The sequence below is a fragment of the Strigops habroptila genome, chromosome 7, assembly GCF_004027225.2.
Source record: "Strigops habroptila isolate Jane chromosome 7, bStrHab1.2.pri, whole genome shotgun sequence".
Lineage (NCBI taxonomy): Eukaryota > Metazoa > Chordata > Aves > Psittaciformes > Psittacidae > Strigops > Strigops habroptila.
The window spans coordinates 62,532,871-62,556,603 of NC_044283.2; the positions used below are offsets into that span (position 1 = coordinate 62,532,871).

Below are 23,733 nucleotides of genomic sequence, written 5' to 3' on the forward strand. Positions count from 1 at the left end.
TTTGCAGTGAAGGCAACTTATCTGTAGGATGCCAGCTTTATCTGCAGTATTTCCCAGCTGAAATATTCAGATTGTAAATGCCAGTAACTGAAATTTTGAAGTGATGAGACAGGCAAACCCTATTTGAAAAATATTCAAAAGAACAGAATGAACAAAAATAACACCAGCTAGAATATGGTCTAATCTGGAATAACATCTTTAATGCATCACACAGGACTGATACAAAAAGGCCAAAAGAAAAACGATTTCAGATAGTTCTTGCTGTTTAAATGCTAAATTCTCAATATCACAAAGGCTGCTCGGTCTTGCTAATGATATTGTATACTAAGTGCATACGTGGAATACACTACTTTTAAGTAAGATCCTGCATTGACAGGAAAAGTGAACAATCCATTCTTCTGTTGACCTATCTTATTTAAGCTGGATTGGGATATAAAAAAAAAAAATAAAATAAAAAATATTGTGCCCTGTGCAATGCTAAAATCTCTAGAAAAAAAAGATACAAATCCTGAAAAATCATAAATCACCTTTGGGAGGCGGGAAGGAAGGTCAACAATTTAGGAGAAAACCAGAATTCACACAGAGCAATTTCAACATCTCTTTTAACAAACTAAGAAATACACTACAACCAAGTACCTATTTTCATATCCACCTCTTTTATTTTTTTTTTTTTTTTTTTCCAAAAACACAGCCAAACGAGCAGGTTCTCCACACAATACCATATACAACACAGTGAGCAATAGCGTGGCTGGTCACCTCCCATTTCAATACGTCCATTGTTTCCTCCTCACATGGCAGCAATATCAAAAGCTGGTCACACCCAGTGCCCAAGTTAAGCAGGGTCTGTGGCACAGAGCCTCTCCACAACCATAATCCCAACTACCTCTTGAATACTATCTGCATACTGACTTTTCTGTTCTGCCTCCAGTTTTCGAGATGACAATGAATATATGCAACAGTAAGTCTGATAGCATCCTTGTCCCCGGTGTGAAACAAATACCACCAGAAGTACTTCAATACTTCTTGGTATTCACTTCCCTGCTAAGCTCTTGTTCTTCTAAGTGACTAAACAGAAAACCTCCATTCAAAGTCCACAAATGGAATACTAAAATTAGTCTCTTTCAAAAGCACAACTAAGATACAGAAATTGCCTACAAGACGCAGGGGTTTTTCTCAGCTGTTTTGCACAAACATTGGCTTCCTTTGTCAAGACAGTGCTATTACCCCTTCAAGCACTTGAAAACACATTTCTTGGGGGAAAGACCATACACAAAAGGCTGGAACTGGACAGAAGGAAACTCCTGTCCTGGTCAGTGTAATATCTACCAAGTTAAGCCTTTCCCAGATATCTACAGGAGACTAGATCACACAGACCTTCTTCAAAGAGCAGGCCAGCTGCTCCACCCTTACCACAAACAGGTTGGATTGATCGTTACCTCGTGTTTCAACAGCACTGATGCACTTTTTGATGATGGTGAACCCTATTTTATCCAATTGTGCACCTACAAGGGAAAAAAGAAAAAAGTTTGAAAAGTTGTAAAGCACCAGTAGAATTACTGTCCTTCACTCAAAAATAAGGTTGGACTCAATCACATAGCTAGTGCTTCTCCAGCAAAACTGTAAATATTCTGGAATGGGAATACTTGATCACTTTTTCTAGAGAAAATTCATTCCCCTTTTCTCTTTCACAACTCTGCCTAGCCCAAGAAAAGGCTCAATCTGGTGGTAATGGCTTCACTGAATCTGTTCACAGCAGCACCCTTTGAAGAATGGGATCTCTGATTAGGTACATATGTTGGCAGATGCAAAATGGAATTTAACAGTACTTACTGCAACATCGACAACATCTGAGAGAGTTAACCAAATGGAACAAGGAAGTACTTATGATGAAAAAACATAATCATCAACAGCAGGGCTTTTAGTGAGTCCTACCCTAAGCCAAAAAATTCCCACACTAAAGATACAGGACACATGTATATCATTTCACAGCAGTTAATAATCTGACTACACAAAAGCAGATGTATTAACAGGACAACAGCTGAGTTCCAGCATTCCTCTGTTGTTCCTATCTTCTTCTTTTTCTTCTTCTTCACATCAAAACTTCATTTAAAAGCCTATATTGCAAAACTGCCCTTCCCCCAAACATCTGGCCTTCTTGCTCCTGGGGACCTGGTCTTGAACCACAAAAATAAATACCGGTGGAAAAACTTCTATTAATAACACCAGGATCCAGCTTTAAACAACAATTTATAATAATAATTTAAAAAAGCATAAATTGCCTGATAATGCAAGAAGGATAACCGTTTTCACTCATACACTTTACTAACAGAAGAAAGCTAGCATCATTTAAAGAAAGCCATCTCTTCTACTCCCATATTATGGTTTACATTTTAAATACTTGCGTTCAGGTTTTTTGCTGACCTTTCTGTTGTCAGCTGTGATTGCTTTTAAAACCATACTTATGCGTTCTAACAGATGTGTACACACAATCTGGATTAAGAAATGTGATGCATTTACATAGAAATTAACTCTTTTTTAAATCAATTTCAAGGATAAATTAGCAAAACCAACTAGACTGTTTCTGTAGCTTATATCCACTCCTACAATTCTTACATACGTACTAAACTGGATTACTGGAAACCTCATTAATTACAAAATCCACAAAGAATATTCAGAATTTGAGATTAAAAATGAAATATTTAATTATGTTAGATCCACAGAAAATATTTACTTTTGCCTTTCTTAATTGTAAAATGTTAAAAAAAACCAGCTTTAATAGTAATCCAAATACTTACTTCCCTCTCGTTTTGCATTTGCTCTATTCGTACTGATGAATAGCTAACACAAAAAGAGCGAAAAGACAAATTATTTTAAAGAATTTTAAGAAACCAGAAACCATACACCCCCAATCTTAATGCCCAGTAGGCACGAATACAGCTGTTTACAGTTAGAATGTATCACCTCTAACTACAACAGCTCGAACAGGAGGACCAGAGGTCTGTGCCCCCTCAGGAAGTAGATAATTGCACTTTTTAAGGATTTAAATTTAAAAAAGAAAGAAAAATCTCAACAAATATAGTCCCTTGGGGAGCAGAACAATGCGAGTTGTTAGTATAGCCACAGAAATCAACTGTGATTTACATTCTCCACGTTCCTATGTTTCTCTGCAGGTTAGTTTACCACAGTTCAAGTTCAGTCAGTTGTGAACTACTTTGATGAATCCTGAGAATTATATCCCAGCCCGGCATTCCCAGAAGTTGTAAGAAGTTTTAAGTTGGCTGAGTGCACCTCAGACAACATGTGTTGCTAATAAACACCTCTGCAGATGAAACAAGAATCTTACAACAATAATATCAATAAAGCCTATGGCTAAAATCCCCGGTAGCCAACTACCAGGGACAAACACATGATTGTGTCACTGCCTAGAAAACCCCATTATTTTTTTGCCTGCAATATTTATGATTGTAAGAATAATCTGCAGCGTGTTTCAATTCTGCAGTTCAGACCCATTTCCTGATGTAAACTAGAAATAAAGCAAATTCAAGTACAACTTCATTCCCATTGACAAGAATTCTTTAGATTTAGCTTAAAGAAATATAATAATAATACCATATAACGTAATCATGCAAGTCTTGCCGCTGGAATGTAGTATGTCAGCATAAGGCTAAGTACACATGGTTGTCAGACATTTTCTAGAATACCAATAACATCACTGTGATGAGAAACCATTTATAAAAATCAATGCTGTCATTACAACGAAAAATCTCTCATACCAGCATTAGCAGTTATCTACACCAAGCTTTACCAAGTTACTCATCTCCCCTGAATTTTACTTCACTTTTATTCTTTCTTCATTGAATCTATCATTTTGCAAACTATATAATCTCAGTTTATTAAAGTATAAATGGGATCAGGAAGCAGGGGGTAAGAGAATTTCTCCATTACACCATAGATAGATTATATATTAAATTAAAAAAAAAAAAAAAAATGATGCTTACAGCTTCTTTTCCGTCCAAGGCTTCCATCCACAGCTTCCTGTCTTCCTCAGAAAACGCCTGCATGGTCACGGGAACTCCAGGCCTGCAAATGTACCAACCACACAGAGTAACTGCATTCACCAGTGACTACAGAAGTTTAGTCAAATTCTACTTCCAAAACCAAGCAAAACCCCATTATTCTAAAAGTCAGGGTTGTTTTATTTGCTTCATTACTGAACACTGCTCATCTTTAAAATACGAGGTATAGAACTGATACATACAGTATGAAATAAGGGAGGATAGAGAGGAAAAAGGAAAGCGAATGTAATCTGCAAGCTATTTATTTGAAATAGCTCATTGTTGGTAGCTTGTTGACTCCAACACTTGCTGTGAGTTCCTGAGTTTTCTGAATTCTAGACAAACTCGCTCTTGCTTTGCTCTTAGAGAAAAAAATGGTTTTTGTCAACTTATTCGATGTGCAGTCTTCAGCTTTAGAGCAGTGACAATGATTATAGTTTTCCAGTAAATATTTTTAAAAAATAATCAAGTCTTAACACAGTATCTCATTACAAAACTCTACTATCATAACTTCCTAAAAAGCAAGGATGGACAACTGTGGGATGCAGGGATTAGTGAACAGAGATTAACACAGATCTACTTTTGTGTTTATGTAACAGGAAACTAAAAAGAGTAATTGTGTGGTTCAGCATAGTGTACAAAGCAAGGAGAGTTAAAAGCAAAACAGGTTATTTGGGTAATTCTTTTTCTGCCAATTAAAAAAAATCATTGTATTCAGCCTGCCAATACTTTTGGCAAATTTGTAAATCTCATTATATAGAGACGGATAGAAATAGAGAACTAATTCATAACATTCTCTCTCTCTCTCTCCCTCTCTTTTGTATTAAATCTATTTTCAAATAGCAAAACAGCTGTAGGGGGAAATGTTATCTAAAAGCAACAGCACAGAAGAAACCGGCACAAATCCCACTTTTACTTAAAACTGCAACAGTCAACAGACCATATTTTTACAACTAGAGACATTTATGGTTGGTTTTCACCGTACCGTAAATTTTACCAAACCACACAATTTAATTGCAGCGTAAAACTCAATAGGTACAAATACCTCCTGCTCAAAATCTCTTTTCAGACACCATGTGAGGACAAGGCATGCACACGTCCTCTAGCAAATCAATCTAAACTCAGAAGACCCAACTATAACTTCGGAAAATGGCGGCAACCAAGCAAGTCATTCTCTTTTTATCAGAGAGAGAAAAATATTAAGCCATGAAAATGGAATCTCTTACTATTCTCAGTAACAGACACTGAGCTCCCAGAGTGGGTGAAGGAAGCTTTGCCTTAATTTCTGCCATTAATAGCCTTTATGACTAGAAGATGCCAATATTGGTATTAGAACTAACAGTAAGCAAAGCAGCTTCTCAAACCATGCAAGCTTTTTCCAATGCAAACTGGTCTGCTAGTAGCGCAGAGCTGCAATCATCATAAACATGCAAACTTCATCAGTCAGTAGGGAAAAATACCCTAAGTGATTAGCTAAATTAACCAAGGGAAAAAAAAACCCCCCGAAAACCCCCCCCCCCCAAAAAAACCCCCTTACATGCTGATTTTGTTTTTTTCTTGTTTACTTTTTTTCACTAGTTAAAACTAAAATGAAACAAGTTGCTTTTATGATGGGCAAACTTCCCTTTTTTTCCCACTAAATTTGTAACTGTCAAGGTATCGGTATCACCAAGAGGCTGCATGAAACATTATTTGTCTTCAAATTAAAGTCAAAAGAGATAAAGCCTTCTCTCCTCCTTGTCTTGTATTGGTAAAATTAAAATCCGAGTATTATTTCAGAAGAATAATGCTCTTTATCAGTAGAATGTCTTTTTCCTACCCCAAAAGATCTCTGCTGTCTCCTTAAGGTTTAAATTTTTCTGTGTTTACCACAGTCACTGTCAACTAAGCATGACGAAGTACTAAAAGCAGAAAAAGACATCTTTCTTCAGAGATTTTGCCATGATCCTAGCACTCTCAGAGCTTATAGTCATAAGTACCAGAATTTAAAGAAAAAAAGAATCATCTTGGCTTTCCTTTTAAAAGAAAAATCCATAAATACTCAGCCAGCTCCAAACTATGCTCAAGTCATGCAGAAGGCTGAATACTGGCTACTGAAAAGGTCTTCCTAAAATTTTACAATCCTGCCTCCTTTCACAGCACTGGAACAAAGAAAACCCCTTGGCCAGCTGTCAATCTGTATGCTATTTTTTAACTTGGACAAGCCAAAGGATAAGTATGCCCTGAGCTGATACCAAGGAAACAAGCTAATGGCCTGCAGCACAGAGCTAATCTCCATGGGAACATCTCGGTACTACACACATATATTATTAAAAGAAAAATGTCTGATATCAAGGTCACAGTGGACCAGTTTGGTCTATTATAGCTGGACAGAAAGATGGATTAGATTTTTCCTACTTTTACCAGAGAAGAGAAAGAAAAAAAAATAAAATGTTTTGCAGGATCAAGGAAATACTGCTCTCAATCCATCTCTTTTCAAACTCCAGATACCCTACTGAGCAGAGACGACACACAGAGGGGGTTAGAATGACGTTCCTCATGGTACTTTTTTAGCAACTTTATCAGACTTAGGTCAAAATCTGTTATTGACACCAACCAATCCACTGACCCAAGAGGAGCTGATGTCAAGAGTATAAATCTTCACTCCCTTTCTTACTGTTGGGACACAGTGTTAGAATAGCTAAGCCGCACCCTCCTCAAAACAAAAATGCAATTTCAAACCATGCTGTAGACTTGTGACAAATACCACCTGAGTTGTAAATGGGTGTCTTGTCATCTGCCAAGAGAGCTGGAAGTTTTCAGATGCAGCAGGAGCTTCACATTCCTTTACCAATTGCTTGTTACAGAAACTGGCATGCCTCAGGCAGGCCAGTCTGACTGGCCATGCCAGCCAAGCATAGCCCCTGACCTAAGACTGTGCATGTGCATATATGATGCTTATGACATGTCCTCACAGACATATTTGCAGACCACCAGCAATCACAGGACAGAGGGGTTTGACAGCATTGGCCATGCTGCATTTAAAGTGAAGTGCACTATGAATTTGATTAGAAAAACCTCTAAAACCTGTAAAACTTGAAGATCTACTGCATGATAAATTAGAATACAATGTAATGGTATAAGTACGGAGCAAATGTGTTGGTTAAAAACAGCTCAGAAGGGTTGGATGCAAAAACTCAGCCAATAGTCCACTAATTTTTATCTAGCATCTAATGCTAGATATGATCCTGTTCTGCACAGATAAATCTGCGCCAAAAGAACGTAACATTACTACAGCTGCATTTATTTGCAGTATCCTCTTAAGTTGGATTCTCTCATCTTCATAAACACTGACAAAACTGTAAGAACCTTTTAGTGAAATGAGTGAAATGAGCCATTCTTCTCTTTTTACATAAAGCAATCAAAAAAAAAAAAAAAAAATCCTAATGATCTTATTTGCAAGTCTGAGAATCCAGCATAAACTTCCAGCAACATGTCATTTTGGAAAGCAGGCTGGTGATACAACATGGTCATGACTGCATGAATTATTAGCGTGATCATAGTCTTTCACTACAGTTCTATATACACTTCCATTTAAGCCATGTTTCTTCACTAGGATAACTCTAACTTTTTCCTATGCCTTTCTTTTATGTGAGCTCAGAAAATGTCTGCATTTCAGTTTAGACCCTCCCTGCTTCTGCTACACACAAGTGAAGTAAAATCCAGTGAGCCATGGCAGTGCTTGCCTGCTCCTCCAGTGACTACTTCCCATTGGCAGAATGGTCCATTGGCAATGTTCACTGGCAGAATGACCATTGAGAAAATAAGAACAAAACACAACAGTAATACTACAGTAATGTTAACTACTACTTACATAGAGTCCTTTCCAGCATGCTTCATGAGCTTACCTGTCTGAAGCTTCTAAGTCAAAACAGAATCGCCTGTCTATAGTATCTATATTTCTTTTGGTACAGTAGGTAAGGACAAAGAGTTCCTCATCACCCTGTGAAAAGAAAGGTTTTTTATATATTTGATGCAATAACTAGAAGTTTCAGTAAACCAGCTATATAAGCCAAGTAAGATAAATTTACTTATCTATACTGAAACTGACACTTGCAAAAGAATTTGCTCACAGTTGCCATTCACGTCTCTGCACAACAGCATATGAATTCCACGGTCATTTACGGAACATAAATGCAAAAATACTGAGTCCATTTTAGCTTGTACTTTACAGCATGACGTATTACACAGTAATTTAAACTATCAAAAATATTTTGCTACAAATATTTTGCACATGTTACAATATAGGCACGCAATGAGTCCCATTTTATGGCAAACACAGTGATTTCCATAGTAAAAGCTATTGCTACAGTAACTAGAAGAAAGTAAGTGTTCTTTACTATCTGTAACCTGGCTTACAGAACCAGTCCTTTCTTCAAGTTCAACCAACATGAGGATCATATTTTATCCTTAGGTATTCAGAAATCAAACTCATCTGTGAACGCTGCATGAGTTGTACCGGATTTAATCAGATTTCACTGTAGATTTTAATTATTTCTTGTCTTACTCAACATCTCCAGACACGGGAGGTTGTCACTGAAGCAGTAATGGCATTGTAGGTTTCAAAAAGGGAGATCTTTTAATATAGCAAAAATGGCTTCACAACCATTTTAGAATGCCGAATGCTTACACACACACTATATTAACTAAAATGGCTTATTATAATTAGAGTAAATCAGGATAAAAAATTCACAGAAGTACTGAAATGATTAAGGAAGCCAAACGCCACTAATTTTCAGTATGGCAGGTTTTCCAGAGCTTTTGAAAGATTCTTCCAAATTCAATATATTTGTAAATATACACGGCCCTCAAAATGATGAAAGCCATCTCCCCTCCGCTCAAACTAATGGGATCTAATACCCTGATAAAATTCCAACAACATGATTTTCTAACCAAATTTGAAGATAGGGCAGGGTGTACATTTACAGGAATATTGACTCAAGCATTATTTTCCATCTTTGGATATCATTTTTCCTTGCAACAAAATGCATTTCATCCATATTAATGCATTCATTTAACACGTCATCTCTGAAGGTGCCGAGTGCCCTCAATTCCCAATTATTCCAACAGGAATTAAAGCCATTTAAGGATCCACAGAGTCTTGGGTCTTGAATATTTCAGATGCTATCAAAGATATCTGAAATTACATTCAGTTGTCAGTACGAATTATATTCCTATTCAAATTCTCCATTCTAGTTCCTCTTCTAGTACTTAAATCTCTGGAAGAAAAATCGGATTGAAGCATATAAGAATGAAATTTCTAAGTCTCTTATAATTTCCTGATTTATAGTTTAACAAGTTTAATGCCTCATAGATAAACCAGGTTCTAAATGGTGAAACACTGCATTTTATCTGTCCCATGTTCTCTGGTCTTCTAAAAGGAAGCAGCTGAAAAGTCTGCAGAATTCTTATCTATTCATCCATCCATTACTTCAGGTTAATGTCCTTAAATGACAGACTGAATTGCATGAAGTAAAGAAGAAAAAAAGGGGTAGAGAGGGAAAGTACTTGACACATCTTATCTGACACATCCTCTGATCCTGATATAGGGCAAGTATAAGACTAGAATATAAAAATATACTTACAACTTTTCCCCCTGATCGGTGTTCAAATGGGATCATGGTGAACTTCTTTGTCTCTTTCCTATACGTGCAATAGTGCTTCACCCAACTGGAACCAAAGGGAGCAGGCCCTACATAACACAGAAGCATTAAACAGTACATACTTTTTCCAGTTCCTGTGTTTTCTTTTCCTGCTTTCCAAAATTATATTTTAAAGTCCTGTTTAATTCCTAATGCAGTATTTAAAACAAAGGTATGGATTAAGAACATAATAAAAAGCAATACAAATGTTAACCAGTGCTTACTAGTCTAAAAAGTGATATATGTATTTCACGTTTATGCTTAATGACAATGGAAAGAATTATTAACATATATATATTTGTCTCACTGCTATAGACAAAATAATTTTTCCCTACAAAATAAACATCCCTTGGAAACTTTATTTAGGCAGATCATGGAAACCTAGTTTTACACTTGGTAACTTGAGCTGCAGATTAACGCACCTGTGTTGCAAATTCTACATCACCTACTGATGAAGGTCTGGTCACATTTTCTGACACCAAAACTCAGCCCGACCAATTCATCAGTGCACACCCTACACCCACTTACTTAAGAGCCCAGCCCCCTTGATACAGATTTGCACCATAATGTTAGCTGTTAAAACTTGGATTCTGACCCTCTGTATCTCCTCGCTTCTATTAATTTACTTTTTCTAAGAAGAAAAGTCTGCAAAGGAATCTTTGCTTCTGAAGGACTCTGGAGAGTATCAGGGAAACCTTTCTCCAAGTGGCTCAAGCCAACAGAGGACTTCACTGCTCCTAACATGGACAGCAGGACAGCCTCACTGCCCTGCTCCTCCCCAACTCAGCTTCAGGTATACCCATCTCTCCCAAATCCTTTCAGCTGATTCCAAAGCTCATGATGACCAAGACCAGAGAACTGATCTCACAGAATAATTATTTTTTTTTCCTCATTTTTTACTGCTAGTTCTCTTAAAACTTATTTCTGAATGATGTAACACCATCAAGAAGGTGGCAGAGACTTCAATTTGTCAACATTTTACAGAAGTCTTTACTTAATAATCAATTAAATATCATAAAAGTAAAATCTCTCAGAATAAGCAAATAAACTTTCTGTAAGGGCACACATCTAAAATATACAAATTTATGCAAAATGTTTAACTGAAAAAAAAACCCAAAAAAACAAACCACCATACAAATAAATTACTTTGTGGCCATTCCTTGAGCGCCAAGAGCTCTGCATCTTATTTGGCTTTTTTACTAGAATAAGGAAGATTTATACAAAGCATTGACAAGATATGATTTGTGTGACGTGCACCTTCGCAGCAAGATTTTCAACTCCTAGCATATAGCCTGCCCTATTTGACCCCATGATCACAATTAGGTAATGAAAGCATACCACTGTACCAAGGAAATGACAGTCAATTCAATCATACTAAACTAGCCCAATTTTCAGAGGCTAATTTGACAACTCATATTGTTCACTGACAACAGATGTTTGACAGTCCTAGCGGAGGTCATTAGTAAGGGATTAAAGATAAAATGAAATACATCCTTTGGTCAAATAAAACTTCCCTCAATTCAGTGACCTTTGCTAAGAACTGACACACAACATCACAGCATCATGCTCTTTTTATGAGCCGCAGTAACACTGCCATTAGAGACTTCAAACATCTACTTAGCAGACTCTGTTTAATAAACTGTAAATTCATTATATACTCATGTTACCTGTAGAAATAAGACTTGCCTATATGCACAATATGGGCACTACAGGAATACAAAAATACACCTTACTTTTTTCCTGTACATAGAGATAGCCTTCCATCGTGAAGTGATTTGCTCTTTTATGTTCCTGAGGATTTCTTCTGATCTTGTTCATGAGCTCCTCTACTTCTGACCTTGTTCCTTCAAAACGATTTCGTGTCTAAAACAAGACAGCAAAAACCCATTAGTAGAGAGAGTGGAAGAAAGACTTATTCTTCCTGACAGATAGGAGTTATAATAACTTATCGGGTTTGTGTAGAAAGGTTTTGGTAGCAGGCAGGCTACAGAGGTTGTTTCAGTAAAAAGCTTCCCCTATCTCCGACAAAGCCAATGCCGGGTGATTCCAAGACTGACCCCGCCACTAGCCAAGGCCGAGCCCATCAGCAACAGTGGTAGCACCTCTGGGATAACAGAGTTAAGGCGGGCGGAATAAAACTGTGCAATTGCAGCTAGAGAGAGGAGTGAGAACATGACAGAGAAACAGCTCTGCAGACACCAAGGTCAGTGAAGAAGGAGGGGAGGACGTGCTCCAGGTGCTGTAGCAGAGACTCCCCTGCAACCCATGGTGAAGACCATGGTGAGGCAGGCTGTGCCACTCAGGCCATGGAGGACCTCACACTCGAGCAGGATGCCAGAAGGAGGCTGTGACCCCTTGGGAAGCCCATAGTGGAGCAGGCTCCTGGCAGGACCTGTAGCCCTGTGGAGACAGGAGCCCACACTGGAGCAGGTTTGCAGAACCCAAGCTGGAGCAGTTTGCTCCTGAAGGACTGCAGCCCATGGAAGGGACCCACACTGGAGCAGTTCATGAACAACACACGTGAAGAAGAACCCACAATGGAGAAGTTCATGGAGGACTGTCTGCTTTGAGTAGGACCCCATGCTGAAGAAGGGAAAGAATACGAGGAGTCCTCCCCTGGGCAGGAAGGAGTGGCAGAGACAACGTGTGATAAGCTGACCACAGCGCCCATTCCCCATCCCCCTGTGCTGCTGGAGGGGAGGAAGTAGAGAATTTGGGACTAAAGTTAAGCCCAGGAAGAAGGGAATGGTGAGAGGAAGATGTTTTTAAGATTTGGTTTTATTTCTCATTATCCTACTCTGATTTGATTGGTAATTAATTAATTATTTCCCCTCCCTCAAGTCAGTCTGTTGCCAGAGTAGATTTCTAAACCAACGTGCTGACCTGTTCAGAAAGAAGTGAAATACTGAGTGCAAAATTACTTTGGATTTGAATATTCAAGTTTCCTTATAAAATATTACTACAAATGTCAGCTTAATTTATGAGATTCTTACTGGTTGTCAGAAAGGAGAGAATTTTCTGTGGTTGTTGAGAAAAAAGTGACAGGAAGCTCACCAACAATGACTACACACTGAGACTATATACATGCCAAATGTTTTGATCACACACAAGCAGAAGCATAAAAACAAGCAAACAAAGTCCAATTGATTATTATTCCTGAATGTCACTCATTCCAAAGTTTGCAAACAGCCACAGGAGAAGTATTTATTAGAACATTAGTAAAAACAATCAGAAAGTAACCACACCATCCACAAATTACACAACAGGACTACACAAAATCACAGAGCAGCTCACACCTGACACAAGAAACTCATGGTTGGTCTGAAAAGCACTGGCAATTGGCCAGTGAGCAACTACAAAACCCAAAACAATCATAGTAATACTTAGTTTTCTCCCCCATACATGCTTGCCCTAATTCCATGAACTCAAAACATACATGTAAATTCCAAGTTAGTATTTTCCCCAGTTTAAACATGTGTTTTGAGGAAGGCACATAGTTCCAAGATGCATATTTGTGTGTCCTCTTGATTCTTGGGAGCACCTTTATTTTTCTGAAAATGGATGAGCTTCTGAAAATGCTGCCTCATCTGTTTTGTTTTTTAACCCTGGACAAGCATACAGTTGCATTCACTGACAAATACACTACGAATATAAACAAGTGTTCATTCTTGTACACAGACAGTTAACACTATGCTCCTGATCAGCTATTCAAATTCAAATTCCAGATTTATGCTCGAGTTTATTCATGGGCACAAACACAGTCCCATGTGTCACAAACACAGTGACCAGCAAGCTGGTCAGAGCAGCCACTCATACCCATATGTTTTATAAAGAAAAGCTGAAGATAGTCCTTAGGTGATGACTAAGAACAGCTGCCATCTTACCTCCAGGCAAAACCACTGCTCAGAACCCTCCCCATATCCATCATCTCAATTTCAGGTCACATCTGCTTGCAAATTCTGGAGTAAGACCCTGCACATAAACCCATTACGAAGGCTCCAAGCAATTTTCTAAGCTCTTTTTCATAATTTCCTAGAAAAGCTGCATTAAAAAAAATATATATACAATCTGCACTCAGGACAAAGGCAAATAACTGACAGTGACAGAGCGCTCACATTTAAACCTTCCTGTATAAGCATTGATCACTCTGAGGTTAGATGCTTTAAATGATCCTGCCAGGATCTTTGCCTTAGCTGTGCAGTGATCACAAATCTGAGTGTCTGAAATGCACTCTGGGAATGGTGGGATAGAGCACCACAGGTTCCAGAAACCTCAAAAAAGTTTCTATCTGCCTTTGTGCTGTAACAAAGCTGAGCTTAACCAGGGGCAACCACAGCTGCTGTACCAGCGTGGCTGTATCTCCTCTTCCCAGGGAAGGCCAGGTTTGCTTGCAGGGCACAAGAGCGTGGTCAAGTCTGCAAGGATCCTTGTGCAGGGTTGCACCCAGAACTGAGATAACAAGAGAAAAGTCCTGGGAGTGAGGGGGAATCTAGTTGAAGATGCAGGATTTTTACAAGAGAATAAGATGGTTGGAAGAATCAATTTACTAGAGCTTGGGCTACAAGGCTGGTTTTTTTCTTTGTTTTTGTTCTTCTTTCTTTCACTTTTGGAGGGACGTGTATGTGTGTGGTGTGTGAGGGGAAGGTATGGCGCAGGGTATGGAGAGAAAATCCACAGCGTAATTCTCAGAGTAAAGACAACCCGAATGAAATGAATGGCAATTACTACAGCTATATTGGCAACTCTCAAATCACTCTCCATATCCAGCGAGGCTCTCTCTACTGAATCTCGTACCCTTCAACTTCTAACATGTCAATCCAGTGTTCTGCCAGCAGCTCAGCTGTACTATAGCCAAGCCTTAGTTTTTCCTTTGGGATGTTTTGTTCATCTTCACCACAGTGGTGAATGTGTCATGTCCTCTCATGATCTATTCAGATGCTTCTTTCTATTCTTCTCTTACCTCAGATAGTTGTTAAACCTTGCCTCCTTTCTCTCTACAGCTTTTTGAAATCTTTTTATCTATTTATAAAACTTGAGCTGTAATGCTCCATTTCTTTTAGATTTGCTGGGGCACACTATAATGCCATTCAGGCAATTGAAAATGTAGCCGTTGAGATTAGCTTGCCTTATTATTGCTCATCATTTCTTCAGACCATTTCACTGGCTCTTTTCCATCTCTAATCTGAAAACCAGCTCTTCAAAACTGTATTACAGCTTCCCTCTCATGTTTCATTTCTTGCTGATCTTTGATCAGCTCCCCTCTCTCTATTCACTGCAGCTCCATGCTGCTTCTCTATGTTAAGCTAAGCACAAGGAAGAACCAATTCTGTCCTGAAATTTCTTCCAGAAGCACTAACTTCTGCTGTCAAAGTCTGCTTATGAAGTTACCACTACTCAGTTCCCCTACCCAAACCAAACAACAGCTCAAGAGGAAACCTGAGACTAAAACACATGGGAAGAAAATTAAAGGAATGGTATCATGACACATGAATCATGTCACTATGTAGTACAAGAACCATAATCCTCTCTTCCGCCTTTCCACCTTCCCACCTCCCTGTTACTGCCTGCTAGTTAAGCCATTTCTAAAAATAGACTGCAACCTCCAAGCAGCAGTTTGTGTGTCTTAATTCCACATGCCCTTAGAGGTCAACAGAACAGACACACCATCATGAATTCCTCATTCACACTAACGTACATGGTTTGTTCCCTACCACCAGGCCTCTGGTACACCCAAGTTCTTCTGTGAAAGTTTTATTTTTCAACAAATCTCAAGGAAGCAAACAGACCATCTGACTAGTGATTGTCAGTCCCACTGCTTCAGCCTGTCACCTTGCTTCCTGCTCTCCCAGGCATGAGCATACCTCACTGGGCAGTTTGGTGGGAGGGTCTGCTAACAAGTGGTGGGGCCTGGTTAGCCTGCCCTTACATGAACACACCGCTTTGTCAAGTACACTGTGGGTATGAACACCAAAAGTCTCCTTATACAGCCCTGCACCCCAAACCAACAGGGATGTGGGATGTTCTTGCCCAAATGGACTGCTTCTAGACAAACAGAAATGCCTAAAATATTGAGAACCTTGACCTTTCATCACCCATCCTCTGAATTCTCCAGTGTTGTATTTTAACAGACTTTATTCACTGTTAAACTCTTCTGTGATAATCCTGGTGTCATGTTTCTGAAAAAAAACAAAAAAACAACCACCAAAAAAAGACCAAAAAAAACAAACCTGGAAAAAGGAGCAGGTGCCTTTTACTTGGTGTTTGTTTTTTAGAGGAGTATTAGAAACGACAAAGAACTCACTGGAATTAGCGATGATTTGTTCAGTGATGTGGTTGGTTAGCCAGGAGATGGCACTATATACCCAAAGTTCACAGACAATGCGCTAACACCGAGGAATGTATTGGCGATTACTTTAACTGAAGTGTGCAACTTTGCTTAAAAAATTAGGAAGGCATAGATATCAATCTCAACTTACATTTTGTATATTTATCTGCAGGGCCATTTTGTAATGACTGAAATCTTTAGCAAGCTCATATCCCTGATGATAGAAAGTGAACAAACCCTGGAAAAATGACAGCACCTGAAATACAAACAAAAGACTTGTTAGAATGAGAACTCCATTCACCAGAATGCTATTGCCGCACAAAGCCTTTTTCGGCAAGATGAGAGATGACAAAATGATTCTTTTTAGCAAATCTCCACTAATGCCTACGATTTATGAGTAACTACTTTGACCCAAATGATCAACTATGTATATAGAGACTTTGGGGTGTTCCTGTCTCTGGAATTTCATAACTGATCTTGATAAATTTGACTATAAGCAATGTATATTTGCCTATCTCCCAAACTTTCCTATGTAATGTTTTCCTGCAGCTGCTCAGAGACCAATAATGTCTGGAATAAATGTTTGTGCATAAGGAGGTAACAATCATTCTTTTAATCACTATTTCCCTGGTCAATCCCCTACCTACCTAAAGACCACGTTGAGACGCCTTTCACAACAGTCATCTGGTTTGTTCAAAGAGAGAAGCTTTCCCTCCAGTAACTTCACCCATCACTGCTTTTTGTATTCAGATCTGACCCTCTGCCAGAATCAGGAAATTATCCACATTGCAGTTTGACTTCAGTGTTTCAATTTAAAAGGATGAAGGAGTTACACTACATTTGAAACAGGGTGAGGTGCAGTACTGTCTAGCTCTCCTGTTTGGTTCAGGTTGTTAGAAAGAAGCGAGTGACACAGGAAAAAACAACTCTCTTTATTAAAGAGAACAAACCAAAGAACGTATTTAATAAAGTCTGAAAGTCATATAAAAAAAATAATTCAAAAATCCACATCAGTTTAAAGTATTATGAAAGAGAAAGGGGATAAGAATTTGGTACTAACTAATTTCAGTTTATTACCCTAGTGTAAACTTCAAATACAAATTGAGAAACATAAAGTTCAGCCCTATCCAGAGGGAGCTCTCACAAAAGGCAGAGACATGCTGCAAACACATAATTTGGCTGGCTCTGAGAAAACTTCAAATGGTTTGAAACACAAGAACTGAAGCCAAAACTTTGTATTTATTAAAAAAAATCCTCTATACTAATATATTTAAAGCAATTCATTCCCACTTAAGGATTTTAGCATTTTTTTCATGCAGAAATAAACTATGTTAAGATATGTTATATTAATACACTATTCATATATTAGAATACACAGCTCATTAACTCCATGATGACCAACTACTTTGATTAGGGTCATTTGGGACTGTTTTCATATTACATTAAAATAATTGTATCGAAGTAAGAGGACAGACTTGGTTCAAAAACACAGACTTCTACGTGTGAGTGAACAGAGATCACTTCCACAATCTATCCTCCCTTGATCTCACTATTAACAGGAGAACACTGTTCTCCTGTTGTTTCATAAAGTTGCATTTATACTACGGAGCTAATGCAGGCTTCAGAAAACTTTACAATAAGCTCTGCTCCCGAGATTTAAGTAAGCCTGCTCAGTACATGTATGATTTCCACCAAAATCCAGTGGAACCCCTTTCTACACAGATCCAACTGCGATTGAAATCAAACCTATCAGACTACCTGATAACGAGCATTTTAGCCAGCAGCAGACTCTCAATTAATGTATATATACAGTTCTTCACTAACAGGCCTCTAAGTGCAACCTTCATATTGAAAACAAAATTCCTTACATGAGTTCAGGAACAACACTTCACTGGTTAAAAAACACAGATGCAAAAAGTCTGACCCCGACATCATCTTCATGAATCCTCTATTCTATCTCATACCATAAATCCAAGTTTTTTGCGGTTCAGTGCAACATTTCACACATTTTCTGAAAATCAACATCAGTGTATTCAAATGAACTGTAACTACTGAGGTAAGCTTTGAGATGCCTGGTTAAGCACATCTGTACTAGGAATTTGCACAGATGTAACAAGAGTGCTTTAAATTCTGTTAAGTCACACAATTGCATGTGTTTTCCCAGAAGATGGAGCTCCTTGGCTTTTGCATTCCAATTGCATTCCTTCTCCACCCCTTATGAATGACAGGGTAGGCTGAATTCACTGATACTTACAGGTTCCACACACTCAAATTTCTTCCGCTCCTGTATCTCTTGCAACTTGCACACATACTCAAGGGACAGCTCATAGAAGTGTTTTCTATTCTGCTCCACTTGGTTATCTGCCTGCACACAGAATACAGCTAATGAAGTTTCAAAGACATTTTGCAGACAGCTTCAGAATGACACATGTATAGCATACAAGTGGCAAACGATAAGATAATTTTCTCCAGGCTGGGATTTGTTCCTTTACACAATTCATTCATGTACTTTTAAATGACAGCAGCAATTCCTTTTTCCTAGGTAACATATGTTGTTCTGAATCATGAGGCTAATTTTTTAGAAACATTCCAGTAGCACCTCCTCAAGCTTCTTTTCTACAAAATCTAAGTCAAATATATTAAAGCAGTTACTCGTACACTGCTTTAACAGCACTGAAATGGTGCCTGCCCAAACAGAGAGAGGGAGCTAGCAGCATCTTGCATTAGAAAAGAGGAAACGATCTTTCCAGTCAAACTAAAGAAGTTACTGTTGAAAACCACATTGGTGGTACTGCTGGCTTTACTTTAGAACCCAAATAACTGCTGTAAATAGCAGAATGCTACTGTACCCACACCTGTGCTCACTCTGGCAAGAGAAGCAATTTTAAAAAAGGCTCATTTGTGGGTAAGATACTTCACAAGTTTCCACAAAGCATGAAATATTTAAAAATGCAGCCGTGTTAGCTGCAGCTGATTTTTAGCTGAGCTTTGCTGCAACGCCAACACCATATTGATGGTGAACACTTATACTTCAGCTGCCATCCATCTGTACATAAATATTTACCTTTCTAGCAGAGATGTATTATTTCATGAACTTATTATTTAAGGTCCATGTGCCTCATTAATTATAAAACTTCAAGAACTGGCTAACAGAAAACTTTATTAAAATACATTAAAGAAAGGCTACGCTGAGATACTCTTAAGTGATTAACACTAAGTCTTTGCCCACGACTTAGCAAATCTACACTAAATTACAAAAGGCAATGGAGAAAGGGTTAGGTAAAAGGACCAGACTTACTATCATAGACTCTCTTAAATACTGAGACTATATCCTTCAGGCAGAACAGCGACTGCTACGCTTTAAGAGGATAAGTCAAATTAGCTTTAAGACAGTTTTGCTTTAAGACATGCTTTGCTGCTCTGTGCTAGAAGTCTGTCAGCAGTTAAAGGGGCATGACAACAAATGCCATTAAACAAATAAAGCACTGATATGCACAACAGTAAGAAAAGGAGTTTCAAAGAGCCAAGCCATTTTGACGCATCCTATAAACCACAAAACACAGGAATTGTTTGAGTAGTTAGCAAAGCTTCTGATGATATATTCATGTACTGAAGGATACCACGACACCATAGAAAAAGATTATGAAGGGGGTCTACTAGGATATCTGGATAATCGACAGTAAGATCTATATACACAAAAGCCCCACATAAGCTTGTTTCTAGCTCTCTTTTTGGTTGTTTTTGTTTTGGTTGCCCCCCCCCCCCCCCAGAATACAATACCCAACACAGCCATTCTATTAATTCCTCTTAATTCCCAAGAGTACTGCCAAAGAAATACAGAAATAAGACACACGCTGTGCCTCAGTGAAATTTCAGGAATATTCCTCCACTAAGTCAAAGGATATGTTAATGTAAGACACACGCCACAACATGGCATGTTTTTCACCAAATTTTTGTCAAATTTATACCTGCATCCTTTATTTACTCCAGGAAACTGACAGTCAGGAACTGACGGAACTAGCCATCTACAATACTAAATTAGGAAGCTCCCACGCAATTATATACACCTATTTTCTAAACTTGTGCAAGAAAGCTTTTCCTATTTAGCACTCTGACAACACGCTGCAAGTCCTTTTTTTTTTTTTTAAATTGCTTACACAATTATACTCCAAAATCAGATGCACAAATGAAAGAGCCTGACTGAAGAATTTCAGAATTTTTGTTCATGAAGCTTCGAAGGACATTTTAAACAAACCTATTTGCTCGTTCTAGTCTTCACAAATGCTTTAACACTTCAGAGTACACTTGATACAGCTTCAAAATGCTTCTTGCAAGCATTTTGTCTTTTTCCATTGAGGTTAGGTCTCATTTCAGGCTTTGAAATATGGTTCTTGATATCATCAAGTCAAAGGTCATAATTAATACTTTTTCATTTTTCCTGCATCAGGTTCTTTGGCAGCTGACCAATTTGATTAAAGTACAGGTCCTGACACATGAGAAATGCTTGTTAACTTCACCAAGACAGCTCAGCTGACCAAAACAAACTTCTTTATGCTTATGAAGGCCTATGCTGCAAATATAGTATGGAGAAATAACACTCTAATGAAACTCAAGAACAATCAGAGTTCTTAAGCTACCAGCTAACTTGCCAGTTACATTAACCATTTTTAACAAGAAATGGCATAGATTATTTATGGTGGGTTAGAGGGGAGAGAGAAGAGTTATCTCGGAGGAAAACATTAAGTGTTTGATGATACAAGGTATTAATAGACTGAGCATTAATAATTCTGATATAATTACATTTCTCTGGGAAAAAATCCTGCTTACAGCAAGTTTCTGGAAGATTTTTTTCTGCTATCTTCTCGCATACTATTTGCTGTTGCTCCTGAAATAAAACCTATTACAAATAAGGATGATGATAATAAACCCACAGGGACAGAAGGAATGCCAAGCAAAACAGCTCTGGTTTTAAGTTACAAATTGCCAACAAACTTTTTTGTAGCATTACTTGAAAAAAATAGATCTTCAAAACATAAGAAAAAGCACAAAACCAGTTCCTTCCAGAATTCAAGTCTTGCTAAACTTTGCATAAAGCATTAGCACAGGACACTTAGTTAATACATACAATGCAATGTGAATCACATAATACGGTAAAGCCGCATAAGAAATAGAGTTTTTCATAATATACTTGCACTTTATTATTAACTGTGTAAAAAACAGAACATGATCTTCAGTGCTTCATACCCATACCAAGCAGTGGATTCAGAAAATGGTAAGGGTACACCAATAAGTTTAGCAAATACCAACCTTTCCAGATGACAGATATTTTTCTTTTACCACTACAAATACTGGTTTCACATTTGCATAAAATATATTTACTTATTCAAAAGCCTTTAGGCTTGCATAAAAAAAGAAAGACAACAATACCTCTTGTAATTGTAGCTCTTTCTTCTTTGCTGATAAATTCAAATGCTTTTCTAATAAACTGTAGTTCTTCTCTGTCTCTTTATCAAACTTCTTCTTTTCCTCCTAGACACAGAAACAAAGCAACAATTTAAGAAAAGCCTCTTCCTTTCTTCTTCTAAAATTCTACTTAATCGGAAACAAAGAGAAACAAATTGTCACAGCTCCTAAACTAAAAGTATGTTTCCAACTCATTTCTCAAATTCATTTAAAGGCTAACTTGAAATGAAAATCTCATTGCACCATTACAGTGGAGATTATCACACAAATGCTTACATCTTCTAAGTTAAAAAAGCCCCAGAAAACCACCTCTTCTTGATTTATTGCATTTTTGTCTATGTTTTCAGGGATCATCCACATCATCTTGTTTTTCAATAGAGGACTTGAAGGGAAATATCAGTTTCACTGAATAAAAAGAACTTTCCAGCGAAAAAATTCCAACAGTTCCACAGTTCAAAACCCAAAGCAAATACAGCTCCATATTCCATAGGATTTCTTGATTTTTAAAGCCGTACAAAGACCTCTGTGTTGAATTCCTGCTTCTACCAGACTGTTACTTGCACCCATGAAAAAAAAACAATCAACACACTTTTTAAAGTACAGAAAAATCTCCATAAAACATAAAATCATGCTAGTAAAAGAGAAACTCTCACAGACCCATATGAGTATCATTTGCATGTGCAAAACCATTTCTCTGACCATTAAAAGCAATGTACTGGAAGAGGGACAGCCATTAAATGCTTCTAGGAAATCTGAGTTCTTGGTTCTAATTTAGGAGAAGCGATTGTAAAGCAACCCTTTCATTTCCTCAGTTCTAGTTTCCTGACTGCGGGGTAAGACAGAAATTAGTATTGATGAAATCAACCAACCAGTTTTGAAGCTATTTTTAATATAACTAATTGCAGTTGAAAACAACCTATAATGAATAAAATCAAGTATTTAATTACATATTCAAGAAGTGACAAATTTACTCCTCAGAAAGATACCAGTTCAATTAAAACGTTTTCCATCATCCATCAATTTGGTGTTTCATTTAACCGTATTCTACCCACCATGCTGGTTAGACTCTACAGATAGACTTTCTCTCATTTTTCTCTTAACCTTTCATTTTCAATACTGTGACACACATTTTTGTTCTCTGAACAACTGGATGCTGCAGATGGCATTCTATTGAAGAGGATCTAAGCTGTTCAGGATTGCTTCTCAGCAAGGGCTTTTACCAAAAATGCTGGGGTTTTCTCCATTCTGAGTCTAAGAACTTCCTTTAAAAAAGCAGCCACATTATTCCTTACCAACCCAGAAACATTAAGATATGCATATGGGTTTAGTGTGATTAGAGTTAACATATTAGCATATGGGAAATCAGGAAGAATGGGGGGGTGGTGATCTGTGTTTATATTAGCAACATTTCTGTTGATCTGGTCAGTGTTTGAGTGCTGCCAGGTAAAGTGAAAAAGAAACAACAAAAGCACTATAGACTTCTACATAGGAAAAGCCAGAAACTTCACACATGTAGTTTGAGATTAGAGCACAGCACCTTTTACTAAGGGGTAATTCAATAAGGGTCTCAGCTTCCAGCACTACTGAGCAAACTCTTTTTCTTTTCTTTTTCCTCTTAAGCCTAACTCAAACCATTTCATCAGCAGGCGATGCAAAATGCAGAAAATCTGAGGCAGCAGATTCAACTTTCACTTTGTAATGGTAGAGTGTAAATTTTTCCTAATGCAAATACTACATATTGTTCCAGATATATTTCACTACTACATGCCATAACTTGGTTTCCAGAGCTAAGTGGTATTATATTTCCAGTGTCAGTACTTGGATTATATTCCATAAGCATGTAGTTATGAATATTCCAAGAGTTAAATATTTATTTCGAGGATTTTTATTTAAATGTCACACAGTCATGCAAGACTCTTCTATTTTAAGGTCACTGAGAATTCTGTCCAAAAAACAGAAAAAATGGCTAAATCAAAAATAGGAGCTTCAACTTCACAAAAACAGTATGTAGGGACACAAGGGGAGAAACATTCATCCAAATAAAATGCGAGATGTAGACTGTGTGAATGTAACTTGCCATGTTAAAAACATCAGGGAGAGAATCCTGACCAGGAAATGAGTGAACATAATGAGGTAATTTAAAGTATTAGGAGTTCTCACTCCAAAACCAGCAATGTTCTTTAACACCAAAACTACTGTTGAAACAATC

General features: G+C 37.8%; 1 protein-coding gene across 4 annotated transcripts in view; it reads right to left on the reverse strand.

Moving 5' to 3' along the window:
• ARHGAP10 (Rho GTPase activating protein 10) overlaps positions 1 to 23,733 on the reverse strand; it is a 158,800-nt gene that overhangs the window by 80,000 nt on the left and 55,067 nt on the right. For all 4 annotated transcript variants that reach the window (XM_030491513.2, XM_030491512.2, XM_030491511.2 and 1 more), the window contains exons 5-13: positions 21,489 to 21,590; positions 18,316 to 18,426; positions 16,213 to 16,317; positions 11,470 to 11,599; positions 9,680 to 9,786; positions 7,943 to 8,037; positions 3,999 to 4,080; positions 2,796 to 2,838; positions 1,437 to 1,502 (exon numbers count right to left, since the gene is read on the reverse strand). In XM_030491513.2, the coding sequence (XP_030347373.1) occupies positions 1,437 to 1,502; positions 2,796 to 2,838; positions 3,999 to 4,080; positions 7,943 to 8,037; positions 9,680 to 9,786; positions 11,470 to 11,599; positions 16,213 to 16,317; positions 18,316 to 18,426; positions 21,489 to 21,590 (841 nt within the window). The remainder of the gene's footprint in view (positions 1 to 1,436; positions 1,503 to 2,795; positions 2,839 to 3,998; positions 4,081 to 7,942; positions 8,038 to 9,679; positions 9,787 to 11,469; positions 11,600 to 16,212; positions 16,318 to 18,315; positions 18,427 to 21,488; positions 21,591 to 23,733) is intronic.